At 38.8% G+C, this 25,513-nt stretch overlaps 1 protein-coding gene across 1 annotated transcript in view; it reads right to left on the bottom strand.

Moving 5' to 3' along the window:
- OSBPL10 (oxysterol binding protein like 10) overlaps positions 1-20,089 on the bottom strand; it is a 121,503-nt gene extending 101,414 nt beyond the window's left edge. The window contains exon 1 of the mRNA XM_026064207.1: positions 19,973-20,089. Coding sequence (XP_025919992.1) covers positions 19,973-20,019 — 47 coding nt within the window. The 5' untranslated portion in view covers positions 20,020-20,089. The remainder of the gene's footprint in view (positions 1-19,972) is intronic.
- Positions 20,090-25,513: the final 5,424 nt, after the last annotated feature.

Below are 25,513 nucleotides of genomic sequence, written 5' to 3' on the forward strand. Positions count from 1 at the left end.
CATAAAGGGTTCAAATACATCCATTTGACAGCCTGGTTCTTGTGTGGCATGGTGGGAGAGTGGCAAGTACAGCCACCTTGTGCATTATCCCCATAAAGCACACTCACAGTGAGCAGCCTAGGATTGCTGCTTCTGCACCAGCACCATTATGCAACAAAGAGGAACAGCTGCCAGCAAATGCAATGGGTGACTCAAAAACAAAACAAAACCCCCCAAAACATAAAAAGCCCACCCACACCAAGAATACAATTGTTTTTTCTTTCTAGAGTTTAAAGAAAACTACATCTCACTGAACTTGCGTGAGCCAGCCATGTCTGAATCACAATTTAAACTCAAAATCCTTACTGCCCTCCACAATCCAAATCCTCCACACTTTGCAGCTACTAAATTTGGGGGATCCTAAACACACAGACCTGAAACAGGCTGCTGAATTAAAATATCTATATAGATCTCCAATAGAAATACCCGCAGACACCTCCCTCTCCACCACCACCCCCTTTATTTAAACCTTCAGCGGCTAGAGCCTGCTCTCTATACTATGTTAACAGAGATGGATGCTACTTCTGCATCTGGCAGGCAGAAAATGTATGAAGGAAGCAAAAAGCCAGGATCCTCCTCTCTGTAACACGAATATCTTTCACTAGCCCTATCCTAAGCCTTCATATCACTTCCCTCATACAGCATAAAAATGATTAATCCAGTCTTCAATGGCAGAGATAAAACTGCTTCTCTAACTGGGGTCTCCCCACTTCTCTTCTCTAGCAACTCGTATTCCTCACTGGTAAGGATTAACCCCAACTCCACCCAAGACTCCTGTGACTGGGTATTGTGCCTTGTCTTGGGGATGCACCTTCATATATCAATCACCTGCAGATTTTTCACATCCCTCTTTTGCTCCAAGCAAATAACTTCTACACAGAAAAGCACTTAGCCATAGGACCATCAATATGGGCCTGATTTTCCTCCACGAGACCTGATGTTAGTTTGGATTCACCTGGAAATAAAACACTTTCAGAGATCAAAATATTCATGAAACAACAGAGGCACAGAGAGTCACCCCAAGCAGTAGCACGAACACTGAACCTGGGCAGCGACAAGTTCTGCCCAAGAGACAAAGGGACAGACCAGACTCCTCCAGGTGGGAATTTTGGGAAACTGTTCAGATAATCAGGCTATAAAGTATACTGCAAATAGAAGTAGCTCAAATTACAAGAATACTATAGCTTCAACTCGAGTAGCTGTTCATCTGCTTTAAGTGCTTTTAGCTTGATTCCAACAATGAAAGAACAGAAATTAAAGTTGTATGTTGCACCCATTACACAAAGAAAAGGAGCCTGTTGTTTCAGCTGAAAGTATCTGGGCTGAAATGTCTCAGAGTTAACAGCCAAGGAAAATCTCTGTGTAGGTGTATCTTAATGTACCTGTTCTTCACAGCTGACTACACTTCCATGTGCAACAGTGACAGCCTATCACTTAAACAGGTACAGTACAGTGGTAAGTCAGGGAATTACAGGGAGTAGACCTGCATATAAATAAAGTGCAGTAAGTGTCAATGCAAGCAGATTGGTCATTGAAGTTTCTTCCAATTCATTTTTACTCCTTAGTGGAAGCCAAGGTTGCTTTAGGACAGAGTGTAAAGACCCCGAAGTCACAGGACAAGTATCTTAAAATCACACAACAGAACTACAAGTCCTGTGCTATGAAATCCGGTCTATTTTGTACATGTTATGTTATTAATTAAACAAAATACCTAAATTAAAACACCTAAACTCTTACTTAGCTCTTCACTCATTTTTAATTAATAGACATGAAATATAAGAAGTTGGATAGGATTCACAAACTCTCTTAATAAAAAGACACCAACCTATAAGCTTTCTATAGAAAGATGTTACTGTAAATTAACTAAAGCCTATGGAAAAAAGACTTCAGCTCTATTACGACCATTCTGCTGTCAATAAGTGAGGGACAATTTATAGAGGAAAGGAAGGGCAGCAATGGAGGAGAGGAGACAAGCAGAGCAATTTGGTCAAAAGAGGAATCAAAAGGTTTTCAGTAGATTCATCTAAAACTAAGGAAGCAGTAATCAGAACCATTGGATACTATAGTCAAGAATAAAGCACCCTATAACCTTGACTTCCAACCACCACCAGAGCAAAGCATTCCCCTTCACAGAATTACACACACTAGGGGCTAATACTAGGTTAGCAGAGACACGGATTTTTCCTAGTTCTCACCAAAACTAGTTCATCAATATCTAGAACATATCCTTAAAGATGAGAATTAGCTGGTTGCTCCTTCCAAGGAGCATCCTAACAAATGACTGACAGGGAAAAGGCAGTATCACACCACACTGACCATACGTTCATACCATCCTTTCTTTAGTTATACAGAGTATCTGACTTTCTCATGGTCTCTGTGTAGCTTCAATATGTTAAGCAAGTACATACTAGAAACAGCAAAAAYGTAACTTATCTTTGAAGCTGGAGCACTTCACAAAAAAGATATCAACATCAAATATTTAGTTTAAAATTTTATCCTCATTTTGGCCAGGTTCATTTTCTGCCATTTTAGTAAGGTGGATTCCCTTATCATGGGATCAGCAGGACACCAGCATCAGGGCAAGGTAAGAGGGAGCGTGCACAGTAAGAAGCAGGAAAGGAGATCTCCCCTTTTGTTGGCAACATGCTGTTATTTCAGTTCAAGAAAACTTGTGAAACCATACCTTCATAGGGCTCTTTTAGTGACATACTGCTGTACTGTTTTTAACAGCAGGGATAAAACTACAGAAAATAATTTTGATGCTTCTGTCACTCTAATTTGTTTTTTTCTATTTCCAACAGTACTAGGAATCATGAAAAATGATGCATTTTTTGTTGTTTTTGTTTTGGGGGTTGGGGTTTTTTTGAGAGAGAGAGAGAGAGAGAGAGAGAGAGAGAGAGAGAGATTTTGGGGGTTGTTTTTCAATTACTGAAAAGTAACCATAATATTATTTTTTCCCATTCATTTCTAACTTGCATCATCTTCTTGACTTCCTTCAACTGAAGCATCTGTTTTGATGTTGTCTTACCATCTGCTAATCCAAAAAGCTACTATGGAAAAAGTAAACCTACAAGTGAAAATACAATTCTAGTATATTCTGTATGTACTTTTATACCCTCAAGCATGCTGTATGTAGATCTAGTTATACAGCTCCTGCTAAGCTTAAAGGTGACCTGCAAACAGAAAAGGCATCCTCTTTGTTTCTTTGTGAGGTATGAGAGGTACCTAGGCTGCTCTTCTCCTGTCACATCAGCCTAGAAATATTGGTTCCAGCTGTCCCTAATCTTCCTGAAAAACTACCATCACAGAGACACACACACACAAAAAAAAAAAAAAASCMAGACACACAAATTCATCCATGCAGAGCAAACGGGGACATATTGCAAAGGTACATGGGAAGCTAAAGACATACCCTCTTCCATACATGCTTTCTCACAACATATTTTTGCATTCCAAATCTTGAAAGACTTCAGACAGGTGCTATTCAAAAATAAAAATTTTAAAGTCACATTTATTACTGAACATCTACAGGCTCCAAATCGTAACTGTCAATAACACATACTGCGGCAGGTGAAGCTATTATGTCTTCCTGTTGCCTGTTCCCCTCCACTTCATTGACAGAGATCACCACCCCCTGCAGCGGTGAGCAAGCACCACTTTCAACGCTCTCAGCTCAGTGAAACTAACTTGATGGACTGATGGTGGATGACAGGGTGTCACTATGCCAAGCTATGAGCACCAGCAGCTGATGGCACTGACTCATAACCTCTACTGGATTTAGCTACAATAGTTAAATGAGTGGGGAAGAAGCAAGAATGGTAAATAAGCAATCAGGACCAGGCCTCAGTTAATACCTCACTGAGAGGAATGATCCATCCCCTCTCCCTCAGAGACTATTGTTCTAGGCTTACTGCCAACTGTGGGTTACACCTACACATCTAAGATTTCCTTCACAAAACACAATGCAGTTAACCTCATTTCATGTCTACAGCTCGCTGTTTGTAAAACCTCATCCAAACTCATAGCTCAGCACCACTAAGTAGTCCTACTCTTCCTCCCTTCCTCCTCCCCAGACATGTGGTCCTGGCTCCATCCCTTGGACCCTCTTTAGTGCTCATCAGACCTCATGTGAACTAATTCTCTTTGCTAAATCAGAATAAGAAAAAACAAACAAACAAAATAAAAAACACTATCCTTTTTCTCTCCCCACYTCCCTCTCCTCATTATTGCTATTATCAAGATTAATGAGTTGAAACAACTAAAGGAGCGATCCAACAAGCAGAAGAGCTGGTTCTTGGTAAGCAGCAGGAAGAGCTGGTTGTGAGGAGCAGAAGGGCACCCAGCAGCTCCTCTCCTGCTCTCATGAAACCAGCTGGTACAAGCTACTGCAAAAGCAAAGGGAGTGCTTTCAGACACCACCCACCAGGTTGACCCAAACCACAAAACACATTACTGCTTATTATATCAGCAGACAGCAGCTAGAATATGCAAAACAATTTGTAACTACTAAATAGTTATAAAAGCCTACAAAGAGAGATAAGTCATGTTCTTTTTTCCCTCCCCAACTGTACAATAAAGTTTACATTTTCTTGTCCTTATCTGCTTTTCCAACATTATTATTTGGAGGAAAGTCAGAGATATTTAAGTCTGTGCAAGCTACTGATATGAGGCTCCAAAGAACATGACATTCTACTGGAAGTTAAAGCCTTTCCAAAAGCTACATTTGATCTGATTTACATCTCACACATTTGCATGGAGGAACACTTAGACATCCTCTTACATTCACATTCTATGTGAACAACTCCGTTCCAAAGCTGCTTCACTGAACACAAATATAAGTATCTCTGGCATTTATCAGTATCTACAATTTCTTTATGATCAGTAAACTAAATGAAAAAGGCTAAACACCCAAATATACTCCTTTAGTCTCTAAATTACTTATTTTTAGATAGAAATATAGTGTCTTGCACAGTCCAACAGTGGTGTAAGATAACCAAAACAGCAATTCTCCCCAAAAATCTCAGTCAATTATTAAATCAACATAACTGGGGAAGGTGAAATGAGCTGCCCTTAAAAAGCATACATGAAAAATACTTTTAGTTGAAAATACTTTTAGTTGTAACTTCTCACTCTTCCTCCTCAAACAAAAAAATTGCTGACCAGCATTTCAAAACCTAGTTCATCTAAGCAAACCTACCCTGATTCAGGATCAAGTCAGACTACCAGTCTGTCGCCTTAATTTTTTTGTTCCCATCACYGGTCAATACTCAGCACTGCGTTCCAAGAGCTCATATAGAAGTAAGAGCAGCAGTTAGCTAAAGGATAATGTGGCATGTTTCTTGCCCGGTCAGTCTTTGGGTAGAAGAGGAATGTTGCAAAGTAGCCCACCCAGCAGGAAGAGACCCATTTCTTCTGTCCCCTTCTAGCAACACCTAGAAAACTCTGGGCTAGTATTTTCAGCTGTAGGTTGCAAGAATTAGTCATTGCACATAGGAGTCCTGCCTTGACAGCTTGTTCAAAACACAAACAGAAGCTCACTTGCTGCTTTCAACTACTCCAGACTCCTGGAAAGTAAGCTTTTATGTAATTTATTTGCAACAATTTTCTCCCATGATGAAAATGCAGCCTGCCCTACACTAACAACTTTACTAATATGAATCTTAGCCAGTAAGAGAAAACAGATAGGAAGAACAACTCTTACCACTCAGTACCAGCTGTCCTACCAAGTATAGTTTTCACTGTACACAGGTACTACATGAATTTACATTTTAAAATTATCAAAAGTGTTTTGCATCAGACAACATATTACACACATTTCTGTAAAATTCTTTGAAATATCTTACTGAATTGGTCAGAAGAACCATATTCACTAGTCAGCTAGCAAGTAGGCACTTTTAAATAAAATTTGACATCATTCTTAATCCAAATGTAATCAGTTTGCTTTAGAAAAAGGCAGACTCACTAACATCTTTTTTAAAACTACATAATTTCTGCTATCACTCCTGTAGTTATAATCATATTAGTTATCAAAGCAGTTCAGAAATTTCAGATTAAATTCATCCTCCAAATAAGAGTTCCTTTGCCATAACTGAAATTATGAACTAATCGTGGGCTATGAACAATCATGAAGTAACAGTTTTGAAAAAGAAGCTTAAATTCTTTACCTTTTGCAGTAAACTAGTACATGGATATTAGGGAAATTCCATAGAAAGAGCTTCTCCCCCTTCTTTTTACCCAGTTGAACTATCCCAAGAATGTAGCTAGCCCAAGAAGCTTTTTTTAATGGTTCTAAATTTAAGATCAGAGTTGTCTTTCCATTGACCTTAATTTGACAGAAAAATACAGATACTTCCTCTCTCCTCTGATTGCCTAGTAGGATGCACTCTCACTTTCAAAAGGGATCACGTAGAATGCAGGATTTTCCCATGACTTGGCACTTGCTTGCTGACTGAACAGCCATAGGAGCTAGGGTATATGCAAGCCTCATCCTGTAACTTGTGAAAGCAGTGGACCACGACCCTCTCCTTTTATCAGATGCTCTCATTACCTTTTGCGCTAGCAGCATATGCTCCAGATGCAAATAGAAAAAATCTGATGATAAGGTAAGTCACTGGGGTTCCATCTGATGCATCTACTCTGCACTTCTCCGCTTTACTGGGAGGGGGAGGAGGTGGGGGGTCTTTGTTTTTTTTTAAACACTGAGTGTTTGAAAGGATTTGGGGGGGCAGAGGATATTTTAAATAAGTATTTAAGGTTCAACCTCCTAGTGTGTACACCTCAGTTAATGCATGCATTCTAGGTAGGCATTTGGGTTTCAGAGTGAAACACCCACCTCTAAAAATCTTGTTTCAATTGCTGCAGACATTGGAAACTATCACAACTGCATCAATGGAGTGCAGGAAGGGGGGACCACCTCAGTYACCTTCATACTCCACATATCTGATGCTGAGCTCCTACGGAATGGGCAGAGAAATTTTTCTTTCATCTTTTCACTGTCATCACTTACTATTTGTTACTCTTTTCCTGGCAACAAAAAAGTGCTTTTGTTAAAGTCAGCACTAAAGAAAAAAAATGGGAAGACATTTAAAAGTTATATTGCCAATAATGAAAATACGATAGCAAACCCAATGTCTGCTAAACATGCTGACAATGTCACTTTTTATCAATAGCATCAAGCAGTCTGGGGGGGGGGGGGATGACAGACACAGACATGTTACAAACTTAGGAATAAAATCCTAATGCATTCAAACGACGCATTTTTCAGAATTCTCTGCCTGTAGAAGACCAAACCATGGAAACAACCAATCTAATGAGACAACTAAAGTATCTTTTAGAGAAAAAAATTAATAGTCTGTTTCTAGTTGAACTTCAGATTTGAACAGATTCTCTCAGGTCAGATTTGTGCTCCTTTTTTTGGTAAAACCAGTATTAAATATATTATAGTAATACAACAGCTTTTTTTTTTTTTTTAAATGAGAGGTAACAAATTGTGGGATTTCCATTAACTTTCTAGTATGCCACCTACACCAGCTAGAACCCCAAGTCTTATTTTTACTGCATGAACTTGTAGGCTACATTACAAATATGGCTTCATGAAACCTCCATAAACATAATGAGGAAACTACAGGGAGATCTGGCAGAAGGAAAGATCAATTCATTGCAGCTTAGTCATTTCCCCAACTAGAGCTTATAAGGAATGTTTTTCCTTCAGTTACCAAAAGCCTGCAGCCTCAGAAAATTAGGAGCAAGCAAAATTGTTCTACTGCACTAAGTTCTCTTTAATAATGACTTACAATTTATTTTCTTTTCCTCTAAGTGCAATTCAGAAAGCTTTCTTGCTTTTTCGCTTGACCCTAATTATGACAAAAATCAATGCTGCAGTAAGTACTTCTCTGTTTAATCACTTGTTTATAGTTTTCTTTTAGTTTCTTCACAAATGTTGTCAACTGTTTGGAAACAGTCTTACAAGATACTGCTCCTTAACTGTTAGTTTCTCTTCCCTGGCAGCACCGACGGACAAGATTGGATTTGGGAGCTTCAGAATTTACCATTATTCCCTCCAACAAAATAACCCCTCTCACTCCTTTTACTTGAGACATCCAAATTATAACCAGAAATGCTCAAACAAAACATCAGGAAAAAGATTCCCAAAGGAAGTGTTAGTCCCAGTGGAGAACTGGAACTGCAAGAACAGATGCATTTGACAGTCATTTCTAAAACCATTATTTTGCACACTTATTTCTCAAAGGAAAACATTGTAAAGAAATGTCAGTCCTTCAGTTTAGAGAACTCAAACTGGAAAAAACTGTTTTCCTAACAGTGATTTGATATTTGAAGGTCTTTCCTGTTCTGCAGCGCTGCTTGGTACCCTACGACCTTCCTTCATCACGCTCTCAGTGCTCACAGGGATCCTGCGCTGCAGCATGTGGACAAGGCATCCTCTCTGCATTTTGTTCCATTCTGAGCAGCAACAAGTGGACTGCATGATAAAAGGGCCAAGAAAAACAACCTAAGTAGCTTGGAGAAGGAGAGCATTCAACAACAGACTGAAACGCCAGCAAATAAGCCTGAGGGATTCCTTAGGCTCCCTCTAGTAAACACTGTGCTTGCTGTTAAGAGACTGCAAAAGCAAACTTGAATACTAGGCAGTCCCTGAAACAATGTTGGAGCAGGTAAACAATGCAGAAAAAGGATTTCAGGAAGAAATTTAGTAAGATGGATTTCAAGAAATAGAATTTCTTTTCCCAAAAAGGGAAAGAAATAAGGTGGTCATTTTTTTCCTTCAGCAGTGTAACACCCCACAACTTAACTGAACCTCTGAACTCAGCATCAGCAAACGCAAACAGAAAGGGGGGGAGAGGGGAGACATCAAAGGGGTAAAATACTCTATAAATAGAAGATACACATCACAGCAGTCCAAGTATCTAATAGGTCATAATGCTATTAGGGGAAAAAAAAAAAAAAAAGCTCGAACAAGTGTGGAATCATTATAAATAAGTAAATTGCAAGAGCAAAGCTCTGGTAGCTTTTACATGTCCAGAACTAAGTTACAGTTTCATAATTCATATATTTTCCATTAAAAAGTGTGCAATTCAGTATTCCAGTAATTAAATCCAGTTAAGGGTATTTAATGAAAGTCAAAATTCATCATGAGTAGAACAGGTATTTTTAGTCTCAAACATCTGCTCTTGATGTCCTGACACCATCTCAAATAAGCAATCTGTGAGAAACTGCACTATATTTTTTCTCTACCAGCTGCCTTCTCTATTACCATTGACAGTTCCACTAAGCTTTCCAAATCCCTTGCTCAAGATACCTATTCCACATCCCTTGTGTTCAATCTGTTCAAATGTCACTTCTGAAAAATCAATTTTTTTAGCTCAAGGGGAGCAAAAAAACAAAACAAAAAAGAGCTTCTTCATGTCATTAGCCTCATCTCCAAGACCTCAGCTTATAGCTTGAGCATTTCTGGTTTTTAGTACACGTAACATTTCCATATCTGGTCTCTCTACTTTCGAAAGTCTTTCTCTCTTCAGTCCTTCTCCCAGAGCACTACTCCCCCTATATTTACTGTCTCCTATGGTATCAAATGCAAGATCGAGTAAAGGGGAAGGAGGCGAGACAGATCCCTGGAACACAGGAAGGAGGACAGGTGGAGTCATATCGTCTTTCTGCTCCTTAAGAGTTTCATATTTAACTGTCAATCTGTTCGTTCAATCCAAGAAGGAGCAGTATTATCTGGCATCTGTTCAGCCCTTTTCCTCAAGGCTTTAGCTTTAATTCTTCCACTTCAGAACTAGTATAGGGAAGAGATAAGAACCTAAGCTACTACCTGCTTAAAAGTGATAACCTGCTCCAGTGTCTGCTTAGAAGGTCTAGCCACTTCCTGTGGCTCGTCCCTTGACTCATGGACTCCTGCCAGAACCACTGTGCCCAAGGATCACCCACCTAAACTTCTTACTAACTTTTACAGTCATCTGACCCCTCTACAAAGAGTTGCACACATGGAAGGACATTTCCAATAGGTTTCCCTCACTGAAATGAGGGGAAGCTAAGCGAACGCCCTGAGCTCTGTCTGGCTTTGGACAATTTGGCGGGCTTTAGTCCATACCTTAGTGAAAATACAGTATGCATTAAAGGAAAGAATGTTCTTTTTTGCTTAACTCACTGCATCAAATAAAGTAAGCTACACCGTACCTGAAAGCTGTCCTTTGCCTTTGGGCCCAGGGGCTGTGAATTAGTTCAGTTTACCTTAACAATATCACTCCTAGCTCACATGCACACATGAACCCCAACCCACACAGCACTGAGTGTACCAAAGCAGGGGTGTGGACTGCCATTGGAAACGGTCACAACAAACTGTTATATCGCCCTCTGGAACAGTAACATCCTGGTACACCCTGTAAGTAGCAGAGGGCAAGCGAGGTCGTAACGGCTGGAAATGCACAAGAATTACCGGAAAGCTGTAGGATGAAACTGTTGAAATTTGAGCCTCCAATTCCCTGGGAAAGACTGGACAGCCACAGGAGACTGTCGCAATTGACAGGTTATCAATTGCTTATTGGCTGCAATCAATTCGCGTGCTTGTACCTGCATCTAAGAGCTTTGCTTTAAGATACTGGCTGTTATCTTATCTCCTTATGACTACCAAGTCCAAATTAGCATCTTAAATAAAAAATGAAGGGTCATATAGTGTAAAGTGATTGTTTTCCCAGAATAATTATATTTACACTAGGATTTTTACTATCAAAACATAACAACTGGGGAAAAAACTGTCAGTCCTGTTAGCCAGTTATTTAACCATAGACGAGGCCTGAAGAATTAAGTTTCTGCTCTTCCATTCTCTGGTTAGCTTTTCTCATCCAGGAGCGAAGAGATGCAGCTAGGCAGAGCCAGCCTCAGGCAAAGTGTCCTGGCTTCTCCTCTGGAGAAAATTACCAACCTTCCCCTTACCAGGGCAATTCGGAACTCGGGAGAAGAGGATATTCTAAAATAAGCCCCAAAAGCACATTTAGAGGTTTACATGTCCAAAAACACCACCCCACACCCATACATTTTATCAGCAACCTCTAATTCCCTTGCATTTCGTTTTGTTATCTCCCTCATAACAAATTTATTTGGCAGACTAAACTGCATTCCCTACTGGCTGTAGAACAATAGCAGATGTATACCGTACAAAAACTGGTAAGCATTAAATAAAATATATACAYAGGCTTAACTGGACAGGCCTTGCACTAGTTGTAACTGTAGGTTTTATAGAGCTGGAGGATAGGTCAACAGAAATGTAGTATCGCTCAATTTTACTTTCCAAAGGAAAATGAATTGACAACTATATGAAAGGAACTAACTAAAGTAGCTGCCTTTATAAGTAGATTGTGATGACCTGTGAGGCAACGCTTCATTCTTTCCCTGCCTAAATATCACTGTCCTGCATCGCATACAGTAAGACGATGCATGTACAGATAAACTGTAACATCATAACACAAACAGTTCATGATAACAAAGGAACAGGATCACAGCCGTGGCAAATGGTTAAATTGATCGTTCCTGTTAAGTTTACTCGCAGGTATAGTATGTCACCTTGTTGGTACATAAGCAACATGGGTAGAGGCTGACACACCTTATTTTATTGGAGTGAACTGGTCAGTCATGTACCAAGATGCTACTCTGAGCATGAGACTGTCAATGGCAATTAGGTGGTAGATCTGCAGATGAGAATCATACAAGTATGAATAAATTCTGACTACTCTGAAAAATAACTAGCAGTAACTGTTCTTACAGTTTTGCAAGTTAGCGTGAAGGTATTCCTTATGCACTTGGAGGAACCTATTTTTCCCTAGAAGTTTATATAAAATACATCTCTAAGATCTTAAAGACAGTTTACAAGTTATTTCTGCAAATCTACAAAGAGTTCCAATGTTATCTTCTGTCATATCATCTAACAATATGCATATCTTCCAAAGAATTCTTAGCCATATCAAGGAATTACAGAAAAGCCTCAGGATGTCCAAAAAAGCTTGAACCAAAGACAATAAAGAGACACCAGTGATGGGGAGGTCAAAAAAAAAAAAAAAAACACACAAGGAACAGCATGACTGCACAGTCAATTTAAACCAAATCTTTTAAAGAAAGGTCTTCTACTCTTCTGCAACAGCAAATAACTGTGTTAGGTAAAGATTACTATAATATATCAGAAAAGTATTTCTCAGTATACTTTATATTAAGAACTGCCAAGTACAGAGCAGTTCATTTTATCATCATATGTTTGAAAGAATGGCAGAAAGTGTTTTTGGACAAGTAGACCCAAAACTAATCCCAGTTTATTTATTTTCAGAGCAACTAAATTTCAGGTTGACATCTTTTCAATATTCAGAAGTTATTTTGTCCAAGCCAAATTTTTAAGAACAAGAACTTGAGAAAGATACTGACTGTACTGTATTATGAGGTTCAAAGAATAACCACATCCCAACAATGCATAATACAGCATAAATTTTCAATTAGCTGCCCTGAGTCAGCAAAGTTTTACAGAGGTTATACCATAGTTCACTGATTTCTTTGCCAGACCTTCAGAGTTCATCCTTGTTTTGTAATGCCCTGTCCTCAGCAAGAATCATTGCCAAGACCCAGCAACTCTTCAGTGTTATTTTCTAACCCATAGCTAAAAATGTCAAAGCCTAAAAGACCTCAAGATGCAATAACCTTCCTGTAAATGGGAAGACTAATCTTTCCTTGTGAAAACCACAATACCTTGTAATCAATGGAAGCCACTCGTGGATCTCAGTTTTTCCACAAAAAAAGGGAAAAAAACACCCTATATATTACTACAGCTGGCAATGATCAATTTAATGAGGAAAAATATGCTTACTTAGAAATCAAACACCTCTTCCTCTAACTTTAGCAGCTTAAGTACCACACTTGAAGCTTGCCCAAATTTTGAAAAGTTCCTAAGGTATTCTTAGGTAGAAACAGTATCAGAATTTTTTTTTTCAGTACATGGAAACACTGACTCCATAAAATATGATGGCAAAATTTTTAAAAAGTTGAAGATAAAGAACAGTTGTACTACAACTTAACTTTACATGAGTATTTTATTTTTACTGAGTAACACACTGCAATCCTGACAAGGACATAAGAGTTAACTGACAGTTCCTTGCCCCCCCCCTTTTTTTTTCCTCCTTTAAGCTATTGGGGTATGCTGAAAGTATTGATAATATTTCCTTTTCATCTGAATTGTACTTGACTTCATCAATCTAGGTCATCAGAGTAATAATGCCAATATTAAACCTGTGCATACAAGGATCTGGCTCCTGATAATTTTCTTATGCTCATCTAGCTATTTTTGGCTTGTGGACATATGTACATCACTCACATATTTTATGCTGGAGAAAGAGTATGAAAGACAATTAAAAATAAACCCTGTAACACATAATAACAAGAGCTGATCACCATCTGTCAAAGCAATAAACAAAAATTTCACAGGTAATTTCCAGATGGAGAAAGATATACACATGATGCCAGGAGACAGCAGTCCTCATATCAATTCCTCATTTGTCCCTCATGCCACACTGCATTTCTTACATAGTTGACTAAGGGTCTATCCTCAGTAGCTGTCCTAGACACAAATTATTATGATACCTTCTAAGTGAAGACATGAACCATCAGACACTTTCTAGCTGACAAAAGCTTTCTGAACATATCTTTTTTGGACAGTAATTTTTGTGAAAGTTTATGGAATAAAAACACCTGATTTAAAATGTATTGTGTTATCACTGTACTGCTTATAGCAACTGTTATTTATTACTTTCAAGATACAGATAATTTATCACCTAAAACTGAACTACATGAACTTTGGCATTTCTCCCAACACTATCTCATTTACATTACTATTTCACTGACAGAACCTGTTCAACAAGTAATATTCATTCCATGCTCATATACAGGGGGCTGAGAACTCAGCTGTATTATACTGACACTGTTTTTGGTGAGCTGCATATATTTTTTAAACATAGATTTATATAAAAAAAACAAAAAATACAAAAGATAACTTAAGAAGGTTTTGCTTTTTGGAATTTTTGAAGTCTTCAACGTCTCCCTTCTCTTCCATTTGTTTTTCCTAGCTTTTGAGCTTCTTTTTAGCTGTAGTCTAAAAATCCCATTTGAAAGAAACATAACCAAGACTATGCAGTATTGTCTTTATAGATTGTACAGAAGAAAAGACAACACACAAGCTACGGAAGCTTGCTTTCAAGTTACTAGCTTGATGGCTAATTTCCACCTCTTCTCCACCCCAACTAGTTCAAGTAAAGCTTTGAAGAAATCAGACCTTTCTTACACCCTGTATCATCTTAGGATAGTTGGAATTTTTCAGCTTTCTATGCCAATACTTTCCAAGCTAACAGGGATTGCTTTGCTTTTATTCTTGAGACCGCCAACTCATCATGTGAAATTAAAAGTTTCTATGTGTGGTCTGATAGCCAGTTGATATCCAGCCATATTCATAGAGTACCTTTTCAATGCTGTTTCTAAGAAACATATGCATGGCATTCACAGAGTCCATCACAGGGTTGTTTCATCTGTTTCATCAATATGTTGTGAGATCTTCAGTGTATTAGCTATGATACTTCTGGAGACAGTGTGATTTAATTTGCAAGCAACAATTACTTCTAAAGACCTTCATGCATTAAGCTGCTGCTTTATATATAGGTATTTCAAACAAACAAACAAACCAATTTGTTCTATATATGCACAAAAATCTAGATTCTTATTTTTGTCAAAAAACAAGAAAAACCCTATGACCTTCACCAGGAAGACAGTTTCATCATCACATATGCTTTAATTCCCACACAAACAATAATGTGTTTAAAAGGGGCAAAAGTAAGCCTGGCACGTTAATATATATCCAGGTGGACACTGTCAGTAGCTTCCTCTGGCTGCTATTTGCAGTCATCTACTAGCCCAAAATTAGCTCTGCTAGAGAAAGTGGAGGAGGAAAGAAAATAAAAAACAAAACAAAAAATCCTCTCTGCACTACACATTCTTCAATTTAGAAATATCTAGTTACATTCTATTTTTTGTGTGGTATTCCTAAAGGCAATATTAAAACAGAAAATAGATAAGGTACAGCAAACTACCTCACTTGGGTTTCCTAGACATCATTCTGGATTCATGCTATATTTTCCTCTAGCCTTTTGGTTTTTTTAAATACCAAAAAACAAAAGTGCAAGGTATCTCCTTGTACTGTCTTCAGTATCTATGTCTTTCTTCTCTTCTCTCCGTTTCTTCTCTTTCTGTGGCTCCCTCTTCTTCTGTCAGTCCTCCCCAAGAAGGTTTTACTCCTTTTCTTGAACTCATCCCACACCTCTCTTTCCTCCTCTGCTCTAACACCAAATCATCCTTTTCTTGCAAAATAAAGTAACAAAGTTTGGCACAAACCCAACAGTCACAAAACCAAAAAGCTTACTAATCAGATAAGATAAAATGTAGGCAAAGAAAAAAAACAAACAAAAAAAACACCTTATGGTGTGGAAGGCAAACCTTCCAGTATTTAAAGAAAAAAAAAAAAAAAGAAGAAGAAGAGAGAGTGAGAGAGAAAAATCTTTTTAGTCTGTTTTCAACAGCAGGAGCCTTTATAAAAAGCTCCCTGTGATAAGGCAACTGGAAAAAAAACCTTCAGGAGAGATTTTTGTGCCAGCCCAAAATGCCTTAATGCTTGAAGCAATGAATATGACATTTTTTGCCTCTTCATCTTTCCTACACTTAGGTATCTCTTCCAGAATCAGGTTCATTATCTGCCTCCTACGATTAGCATAAAAGCAGTATAGTGAAATTGATATTCTTTTCAATTTCCTGCCAGCTCCAAATAATGGCAACAGAGGAGAAATATGCTATTTCCCCCCCTCCCCCATTTTATTGCAACCTGAAGATTACCAACAGCAGAATACCGAGCCTTGCTAATACTGGCTTAACCCATTCTTCATTTACTAGGAAGGTTTTCTCCCAGTGTCGAACTCAGTAACACAAACACAAACCCTGCTCCGAGTGGGGCCAAACACTCCACCAACACCCGACTCCAGCGTGTAGACCTTCTCCTTATGTCTGCGTCTCATTGCAGAAAAGGGTCATCCTACTTCAACTAAAGATGTAGTAACCAATACAGCTGTAAGTGGCAGTGCAATCCATGATTCTATACATAAACCTTGAAGCTTTATCAATGCAGAGGCCCAACCTATATTTAGGCACTATAAAAGTTACCTATAACTTTCAAACATACTGTTGAATAACCTAGACAAGTTGTCCTGGCATAACCCTTAATTGTGCTACAAGCCTGTTCTCAAGAAACTCAATTTAATATTGACTTCTTTTTACAAAAGTTCTTGGGGACCCAATGAAAGGTGAAGTATACAAGGCTCAGCTCTTAATATTGTAACAGCTAGTCTCTAAGGCTCTGTAGCTGAAGCAAAGCCACCTCCCAGGTCACTAAGAAATATGTACTTGATGTACGAATTGGTAAGTAGCAAGCTTACTCAAAACAGAAAAATAGTAATTTAGGGGTTGCAAATTACATCAATCCAACTGATAAACTATAAGGCCTTTTCAGTCAAACACCCTAAGGCACCTGCAAATGCTGCGGCACACAGTCCAGTGGGTGCACTGGATGCACAATAGCTACCCCAGTTAGCCTGCTGAAGGGCCCCGAAACAAGCATCCAGCATACAGCAATTAAAACACACTGATATACAGCATTATTGTAAACAACTGTAGTCCAAAACATAGGTTGGATTTTTATCAGAAAGACACTGCCAACGCAATTGTCAGATTTTGCCAAGCACATCCTGAATGATTCAAAAAGCTGAAAATCGGCCAATACAGCTCCTTGATGCATCCAGCTCCCTTCCACCAAGGACAATGGGAAAGTTCTCAAATTGGAAGAAACTACACTGTGCCAACATTTTAAAAATAAACACAAATGAAAAAAATCTAGTTAATTATAGACCTCCTGGCCCACAATGCTCAATAAAATAATGCTATAGCTGCAATAGGACATCTTTAACAAAAACATTTAAAGCAAGGTAGGTAATGCCAATCAGTATGAGCTCACAAAAAATACACTTTCTCCAGAAAACTTGGTATGTTTCTGATGATGTTATAAGTTTGCTAACAGCATTGAAGCAATGTTCTAACGCGGTACTGAGCTTAAATATAGTACAAAAATCAGCATAAGACACATTAAATGGGTTGGAAAACAGTTAACTGACGTGACCAGTCTCAAAATATAACTAAATAGGGATCTCTGAGGGAATGTATTTCTAATAGGGCTCCTTGGCAATTAGTTCTTGGCTCTAGAATGCTTAGCAATGACCTAGAAGACAAAAAATCATCCATAAAGACTGCTGATGACATGAAAATAAGCTATCCTCAGCAAAAAACACGCATTCCAATACTGTCAAAATAAAATCATACATCTAGTGACAAAAAAAAGGAAGAAAAACAAAGCAGTGACTCCAAAAATTCAGGGTAAGGATAATCTACTGATTACTAGGTCCAAGTGATTCTTCCAACTAATAACCAGTTTCCCCAAATATATCCTAAAAAGATCGTCTTTTATAACCAAATAATTTTCTACTATTTTTCCCCTTCAAACTGAGAATGTGCACACACCATAAGCAAGCCTAAGAATTATCACAGAAAACACCAGAAAACATGCTAACTCTATAGGGAGACAACTCCCACAGCATTTCCTTTTATCACCTTCACATCTGAAAAAGGACATTAAGGGCTAAGTCTGCCTTTTCACACTTAATGGCATGGTGCAGTCCTACCAAAGTGAGTACGTGACTGGATAAAGGAGTATCCCGGACATCAGGAAAGAAAGTGTAACAAGCACCAGGGTGTCGGACTACTGAGAGCTTGAGCAAGGCAAGCAGGAAATAACAAGAGACTGGGGGTATGAATAAACTTGTCTGGAGAACCCAGGCAAGACTAGGGAACATGAGGTCTTAGGTGTTGTGTGTAATCAGACTAACGTTCAGGCTTATAAGGCAAAATTAACAACCCAGGTTTAGAAAAACAATGATGGAGACCTAAAAAGCTAACAAAGTTTTTGAATTTTTTAAGCAGGGAATATTGAGTAAGGGTAAAATAGGATGCATAACTCCTCTGTTGGATCCAGTGCAACCACTAGCACAACAGTGTACACAATTTTGGCGTCCAGACTTGAAGAAAAACATTGAAACGCTCAGTAATAACTAGAACTATACCCAAAATGATTAAAGTTGCTGGGAGACCTGACTTGCAGCAAGAAAACTCCATCGGTCTAGCTATTCCAAGATGGACAAAAGACAAACTAGCCAGTCCAAAAAGACTGCAAAAGGAACAGAAATTCAGTAAGAGGTATTTTCAGTCTCATAGATAATAAACATAACAAGGATCAGTACAGGGGTGGGGGGGGACTGATGCACTAACAACAGGCAAATTTTTAAATACTGAGCAATGAAACCTGGGCAAATTGTTCAAATATCTACGGTGAGAGATTCTCCATCACTGGAAGAAAAATTCTTAGATAGACATCCAAAGATAACACAAAGTTAGGTGGAAAAGGAACCAAGGAAAATCCTATGGCTTGCGTTACACAATCGCATAGTCAAGCATCTACATTCCCCAACTTTAATTTACCTACTAATTCAACACTGTTTTGGAAAGAGAAGTGCAGAAGCATTTAGACAATGTTTACTGGAAACATTTTAACATGCAACAGTTAATACAAAGCAAGCTTTCCTTCCCTGGTTTGGATTCTAAGAAATATTCAGACATCTCAGTAAGACATCAACAAGCCTACAAGATTTAAAGTGTGATGCCAGGATACTTGGGTGGGTGGGGTGGGGGAAGCTGTGGAAGTGTATTAAAATCACAGGAGCAAATTCAGTATTTTTAGTTGAACCAAATTCAACATGAATTTTGCAAATATCATGTTACGTTAAGAGCCAATAGTTGTGGTGAATTTCAGCATCCTTTTCACTTAGGAGACTAGTTCAACCCTTTAAATGCATCATAAGGAACCAGATAAGAACTTTAGTGTTACTTAGCCGAAGAGAAGCTAAACTCCAAATGCAGTCCTATTAAACAATTGTTTTTAGCATAAAATGACTTGGGAAATCTTGTGAATACATTTCTTATGTACTCATAAAAGGAATCCAGGCACATTACTTAGTTTAACAACTTACTGTCACTTCTCCTTCTACAGGAACATAACCTGTATCCACACACACAAAAAAAATCTAAGTCAGTAAGCGCACATGTGCTCCTTCTAACCACATTTATCACTCCACTGCTAAGCACAGAAATCGCCATTCAAAAGCTAGCAGTAAGATGAGCTAGTAATAACGAAACCCAGATAAGTGTATGCAAGTGCTTCAGTGTTAGTGCCAACTGCCACTTCTTTTCACAGTCTGAAAGCTAAGTGTGACATCTGGGTGAAAGGAAGACCATGCTCTATTTTGCCTGTCACTTCGTTCTCTCTAGTACAAGACTGCTGCTCAGCTCTGAAATGCATTTGCAAATCCCAAATATACCATCTGAGTGAAAATGCTCAAGTCTCCTTCATTTTAAATAGACTTTTCCTGTACTGCCAATCATCAAGCATCTTATGCGTTAAGTGAAGTTATCCTCCACATTGGCATAAGCAGCACTGACCCCACGTGACATGGGCAGCTGAGGAACAAAGAACTCGGGTTACCTCCCTGGGGACAAACCAAGTGTCCACAGCAGTTCTCCAAACAACATCCACACCTCCACAGTCCAAACCAATTCCTTAACTAACCACAAGACCATCCTTTCCAATTTCAGCCTAAGGTTCAAAGTTGTCTTCTTTTAAATGTTTCTTGTAAACACCACCAAAGAGCAGAGTGCAAGACAGATTTCTCAGCCTGCCTCTTACCTTGCTGAAATTCTTCCTCTAGTTTCACTCCACTGTTCGAACAGCATTCTCCATTCTCCTAACAGAGATGGTTTAGAAGCAACAGCAAAATTATTAAGCAAATCACTAACTGAGAAAAGCATAGTGTATCTTAACCAAAAGTTTTCATGTTCCTAAAAATAAATTAGTAGAATACAATTGAAAAGGTGAAGTTTTTTTTCAAAACGCTAAGCTTCGGTGATGCATATTTAGGAAAAAAGTTTCAATAGCAAAAAGTGAAAGAAGTAGAGGAGGGAATAAGAAAGCTTATACTTGAACACGATTCTTTTTGCTACATAGATTGTGGGATTAGGAAAAGAAAAAAAAAATAGTGCCTTAATTGAACTATAATTTATTAATGACTGATTTTTGACACTTCAAATTCCAAATTTATTTGGAATTTATGATRTGTATCCTGACAATTTCAGTAATATAAGATATACGGCTCTTGAATATTTATCACATATCCTGTTCATTTGTTCAACAGAAATAAAACACATTGCTTTCAGGTAGTTTTCCTCCTTTCCCTACTACCTATTAATGTAAACAGAACCTACATGTGAAGGGACCACACTATTTCCAGTAAAATCTATTTTGTAAGGAAAACCTATCACAGAATGTTAACTCGTTATTAACAAAATGCCTTGAAACTAAAAGTGTTTGTTTCCCCAGTTATAACATACAAATTATAATCAACATCTCAGAATTTAAGGAGATATCCAACAACAGAAGAAAAAGGGAAGGTTGTATTTCCAGCTCCTTAGAATAGAGTCTTCCCCTTTCTGAACTCTGCAGATAAGAGACATTACAACACTACACAAAGCCCTGTATAGACAGACCCAGAAACGTTATTTAAAGACAAAACGATAAGCAATGGAGAAATTGGTGGTCAATCTGATTCTAGTGAGAACACACACAGGCACACAAAAAAACCCTGTAACAAACTTGACAAATGTTAAAGAAGTGAACGCATGGGCATGTCCTCTTTCCCAGATATTCTCTGTTGTTAGAATGCCGACAGTATGGTTTATTTTATATAAAGAAAACAGTTCATTTCTCTTGGATGGACTTCCCTCCCAGCAGCTATATAGTTGTATACCTACATCATGGTGATCATCTGTTTCTCTGGTAACTATCTTCTGAATTTCTGTACTGGAAAAAAGGCACAATTTCCTTTGTCCTAAAAGGTCACAATCTCTTTCTCCAGAATATACATATATATTTATATTTTTTTTATACATATATGTCTATATATAAAAACTCACTGTTTTGCACTACAGCACCTACAAAAATCTGCATGTTTTTTCCTCTCACAGCAATTTTAAATCAGATCAGTCATTCTTATCTCACCTTCTGCAAGCCCCTCTTCTCTAGAAACCCAGGTTTGCTCCCTCACAACCCATCCAACACACTCCTATGATAGCCCAATGTCACTGAGTCCAGCCACATTCATTTTGACTTTTCTTCTCCTCATCAATCATCAAATTCTTCCTTTACAGATTTTCCTCTCTTGCCCTTAACCTCTCATGTTAGATTGCTCACTTCAAATTGTCCTTGGACCTTTTCACCTGCTATTTATGGCACAAGCCTTTATCCTCTCCAAATCTAGTCTACACTCACTTAAGAGCACAAGGCTTATAAATAGCGTAAAAAAGGGCAGCTTTGGGTACTTGGTGTCCCTAGTCAAAAAAACAGATGTCATCACACCTGTGATAGCATATCAAGAGCAGTCATAACACTGTTCTGTAAGACATGGACAAAGAAAAGAAAGAGATGGTCATCTTCTGTTAAGATCTTTAGACAACAACCCTCCTGTAACAGCACAGTCAGAGCAGCAGAACCTCTGGGAGCCAAAGAGCAGCCCCAGAAGTAGCAGAGGGAGCTGGTTCTTCCGGCAGCATCCTACCTGCTGTTACAGGCAGCGGAAATAAAGGTCTTTCTGCAGTGGCAGCAGTTAGATCTCAACTTTTCTCTTCAGACAAACAGGCAAAGAGACCACACCACAGTGTTGTGGAGCCCAGTAAGAGAAGCATGAGTTCAAAAATACCTAAACTGCCCCAAACAAAGTACACTTTTTATTGACCTACAAGGAACGCAGCTAATCCCAAAGAGAAGTCTGGTGGTGCCCAAGCACCAGAAATACACAGGGCACGACTCATGTAGACAGTAAACAAGATACATTTCTCAACTGAGAAAGGAAACAAGGATAGGCTAAAGTAATGCCTTAGAAAACAGCCAGGCTACAAAATAATCTACAAAGAGCAGTTCAACTCAGAAAAGCTGCAGCAACATCCATCGGCTGGGACTCCATCTGTTGCTGTTGTTACAATTCCAAATCTAAGCCCCAGCCCAGATGCAGATGATTCAGGGGTTTATACATGCTTGCAGGACAAAACCTTAAAAACTAAGTACTAAAAGCATTTTCAGGGGGTGGGGAGCAAGGATGAAGCAGTCCACATGCAAATTTGGGGCTACCTTGGGCAAATGGATTTTTGACACTTTGCAACATTCTCCTGAACTATTCAAGAACAGGATAATAATGTCAGAAGCAATAAGTATTTCTTTAATATCAAATTAGCTCATGCAAAATAGGCTCTGCATGACATGACAATCCTATAGAGACATGTTTGTCTATTAACCTGTATTTTAAATGGGAGTTGTGTGGGTTTACTACTCTCCCACACATGTAGACCAAGTAAATCCCAGCAGAAACATTTTGTAAGAGTACTTCAATTCTGGAAATATAATTATTTGGAATTTCATAGTAAAAGAGTAAAGACAGTCAGACACAAGCGTCATTGTGTCAAAATGTCTGTGCTTTCAGTTAAATTCTGTTCCCTGCATTCCTACCTGTGTAAAGCCAGAGGAAGTTACTGACTTTAGTGGAGCCATTCCACATGCCTGGCCCCCTCGAGACCTTTATCATGCAACAAACTGCCTCAAGACTAAGAAAAGGCCTTTCTTTCTGCTTGCTTTAAGGTAAAGAAGAATCTCACTCATTTCCACATTAGACTGTTCCTAAACCTACTAGGACAGAACAAATACATTACTTCTAAGTAACAGACAACAAACCCTCAGAAATTCCTAGAAGAAAAAGCAATGCTGGTCTTAAGACTGACAGACCTTGAGGCCTCCAATTGCTTCAGTTAATGCTTATAAATGCATTGTTATGTTTCAGTATCCACACTTGTTTGTCTCATATGAAATAAGAATATCTTGCATGTGCCTGTTAAAGGATAACAGACAAAAAAGTAACACTAACTTATGATAATTCAAATGACAAGACAAGAATTTCTTTAGGATTGCAGAGGCTACTCTGTGCACCGAGTGTTGGATAACCTAGAAAAACCTCTCAACTTCAATGTTGGCATGCAGCAGCATGGCAGCAGCTAACATTAAATACATTTAAATTATTTAGGCTAATAGATAAGGAGTAGATATCTTAAAAAAAAAAAATCCAAATCCATAATCACTGAACTCTGTCAGTTCCAACTTTATTTTTCCATTTTATTTATATTCATGCCATCTGGCTGTATTGATCATGAGGTTAAACAATTTCTTCAGTTGAAGTAAATTCAAAGTAACTTGTACGATCATTCAGTAACACATACATTCTGGATAACTGTGCAGATGCCAACTACAAAATCACTTATCAGTTCTTATAGACTGAGCTTGATTCACAGGAAACAGACTCAATGGCAAATATTCGCAAGGCCAAATAGACAATCACCCTCTAACCTGTGAATTGCTATTCATTTACTGGACATTATAATAAGATCAAATATGGTAAGCCTAAAGTTTCAACTTTTTTGTTTAAAATTTGTTGAAGATTCCCCATCCTAAAAAACAGATATATAGACAGATGGATAGAACAGAACAACTGAACAAACCAAAAAAGTTACTTAGGCATAGAAGCTCTACCGTCATCATAAGCCACTTGCTCAAACAGCCAGACTTACACAAAATAAAACTGGCAATTGACAAAGTATGATAAAGCAACATTAGAAAGACTGCTGAAAGTAAATGACATTATAACTGTGATTTAAGTAATTCTGCCATAGCACTTGGAAATTAGTTTTTCCATGATGCTTTCAGATAAAAATTCCTTGTACATACATGGATTATTCATGTTATTTTAAGCTGTCAGCCTTATCAGAGATTTAATCAGTGCTAAGCACTGCCCAGACACAACAGAGAGGCAAGTTCTAGACCCAAAGATTTCTAAGCAAAGACCATATTTTGTAATCTCATCAGTTTACATGAAAGTGACCCTTAAATCATATACGTGATTTTTAAAAAAAAGTTACTGTTTATACAAAAAGAGATAGAGGTACCAAAAAAAAAAAAATGGGGGGGGGGAAGGGTGCTTTTAATTTTCAGTCATGCTATCAAAACAACAGGAGGACTGCAAAAATTAACAGACAGATACAAGAGTTTTCACCTAGCACAGAACTAGTTACCGAATGATGGTCAAGGGCCTTCCCTATGTTTAGGCTGAAGCAGCCTAGTTTTATGAGGATGAGTGCCTATGCATATGGTAGCAGGCACATTTGTTATCACTCATAGCAAGTGCACCTATGCATGCCTTCCCGTGTATGGGATCAGACTGATGCCTAGAACTTTATAGGGGCATCACTACAGTACTCCTACCRCTGATTTCGCCCTGCACAAGTCAGCATCATAAGCATTTATGTAATGTAATTCTGTCACTTATAAATACTTTAAAATTACTGACAGAACATGAAGGACCCAGCCACTCGTATGTTGCTATTGTTTAGGATCTCTTAGTATAAGCAACAGTAGTTTGGGGGGGGGGGTTGTTTTTTTTTTAAATGCTTTGTGCAGAAGTTTGTAACTAGTCCTGTGGACATTCTTTATACCAGGGTTATTCCTCTTCCAAACCATCACACTGACATCTTACATTAAAGAGTTGAGGTCTAGATGTTCACCATCCATCCACTAAGAGGACAAAGTTTAATAACTAGAAGTAAAACACGAGTAAGAAGTCTCTCTCGATTCCGCCAGATCCCAACGCAGCGCTATTAGTTCCGCAGTACGGCTTCAACCCCGCACCAGGGCAAGATTTCAGACGCTACCCGCGAAGCCAGCGCGCCGCCCTGCCCTCCCGGGCTCGCACAGATGCACAGCAGCCTGCCGCACCCAGACTGCGAGATTCGGGCCTGCCACCAGTATCACCATAAACTAGGACTTGCCAAACTAGAAGGACAAAGCAACAGAGGAGCTCTGGCTAAACGCGCAGGTAACCGCGTCCTCACTGTCCCACCCTGTATCTAAATAAAGAAGGCGGAAGCGCGGCGTACTGCCCATTTGTTTCGGGAGATCCTTGCCCAATTTTTCATTCGTTAGCTCTGCAAGAAAACTTCGCAGGAGATGGAAACTAACGTGACAGGGAAGAGCTGAAAAACGGAGCCCGGCGGGGGAGCAGCATGTGCAGCGTTATTACCCCCGGGCACGGCTGGGGCCACCCAGGGGGGGTCACCAAGGCCACCGCCCCCCCCCCCC

The sequence above is a fragment of the Apteryx rowi genome, unplaced genomic scaffold, assembly GCF_003343035.1.
Source record: "Apteryx rowi isolate R43461 unplaced genomic scaffold, aptRow1 scaffold_210, whole genome shotgun sequence".
Classification (NCBI taxonomy): domain Eukaryota; kingdom Metazoa; phylum Chordata; class Aves; order Apterygiformes; family Apterygidae; genus Apteryx; species Apteryx rowi.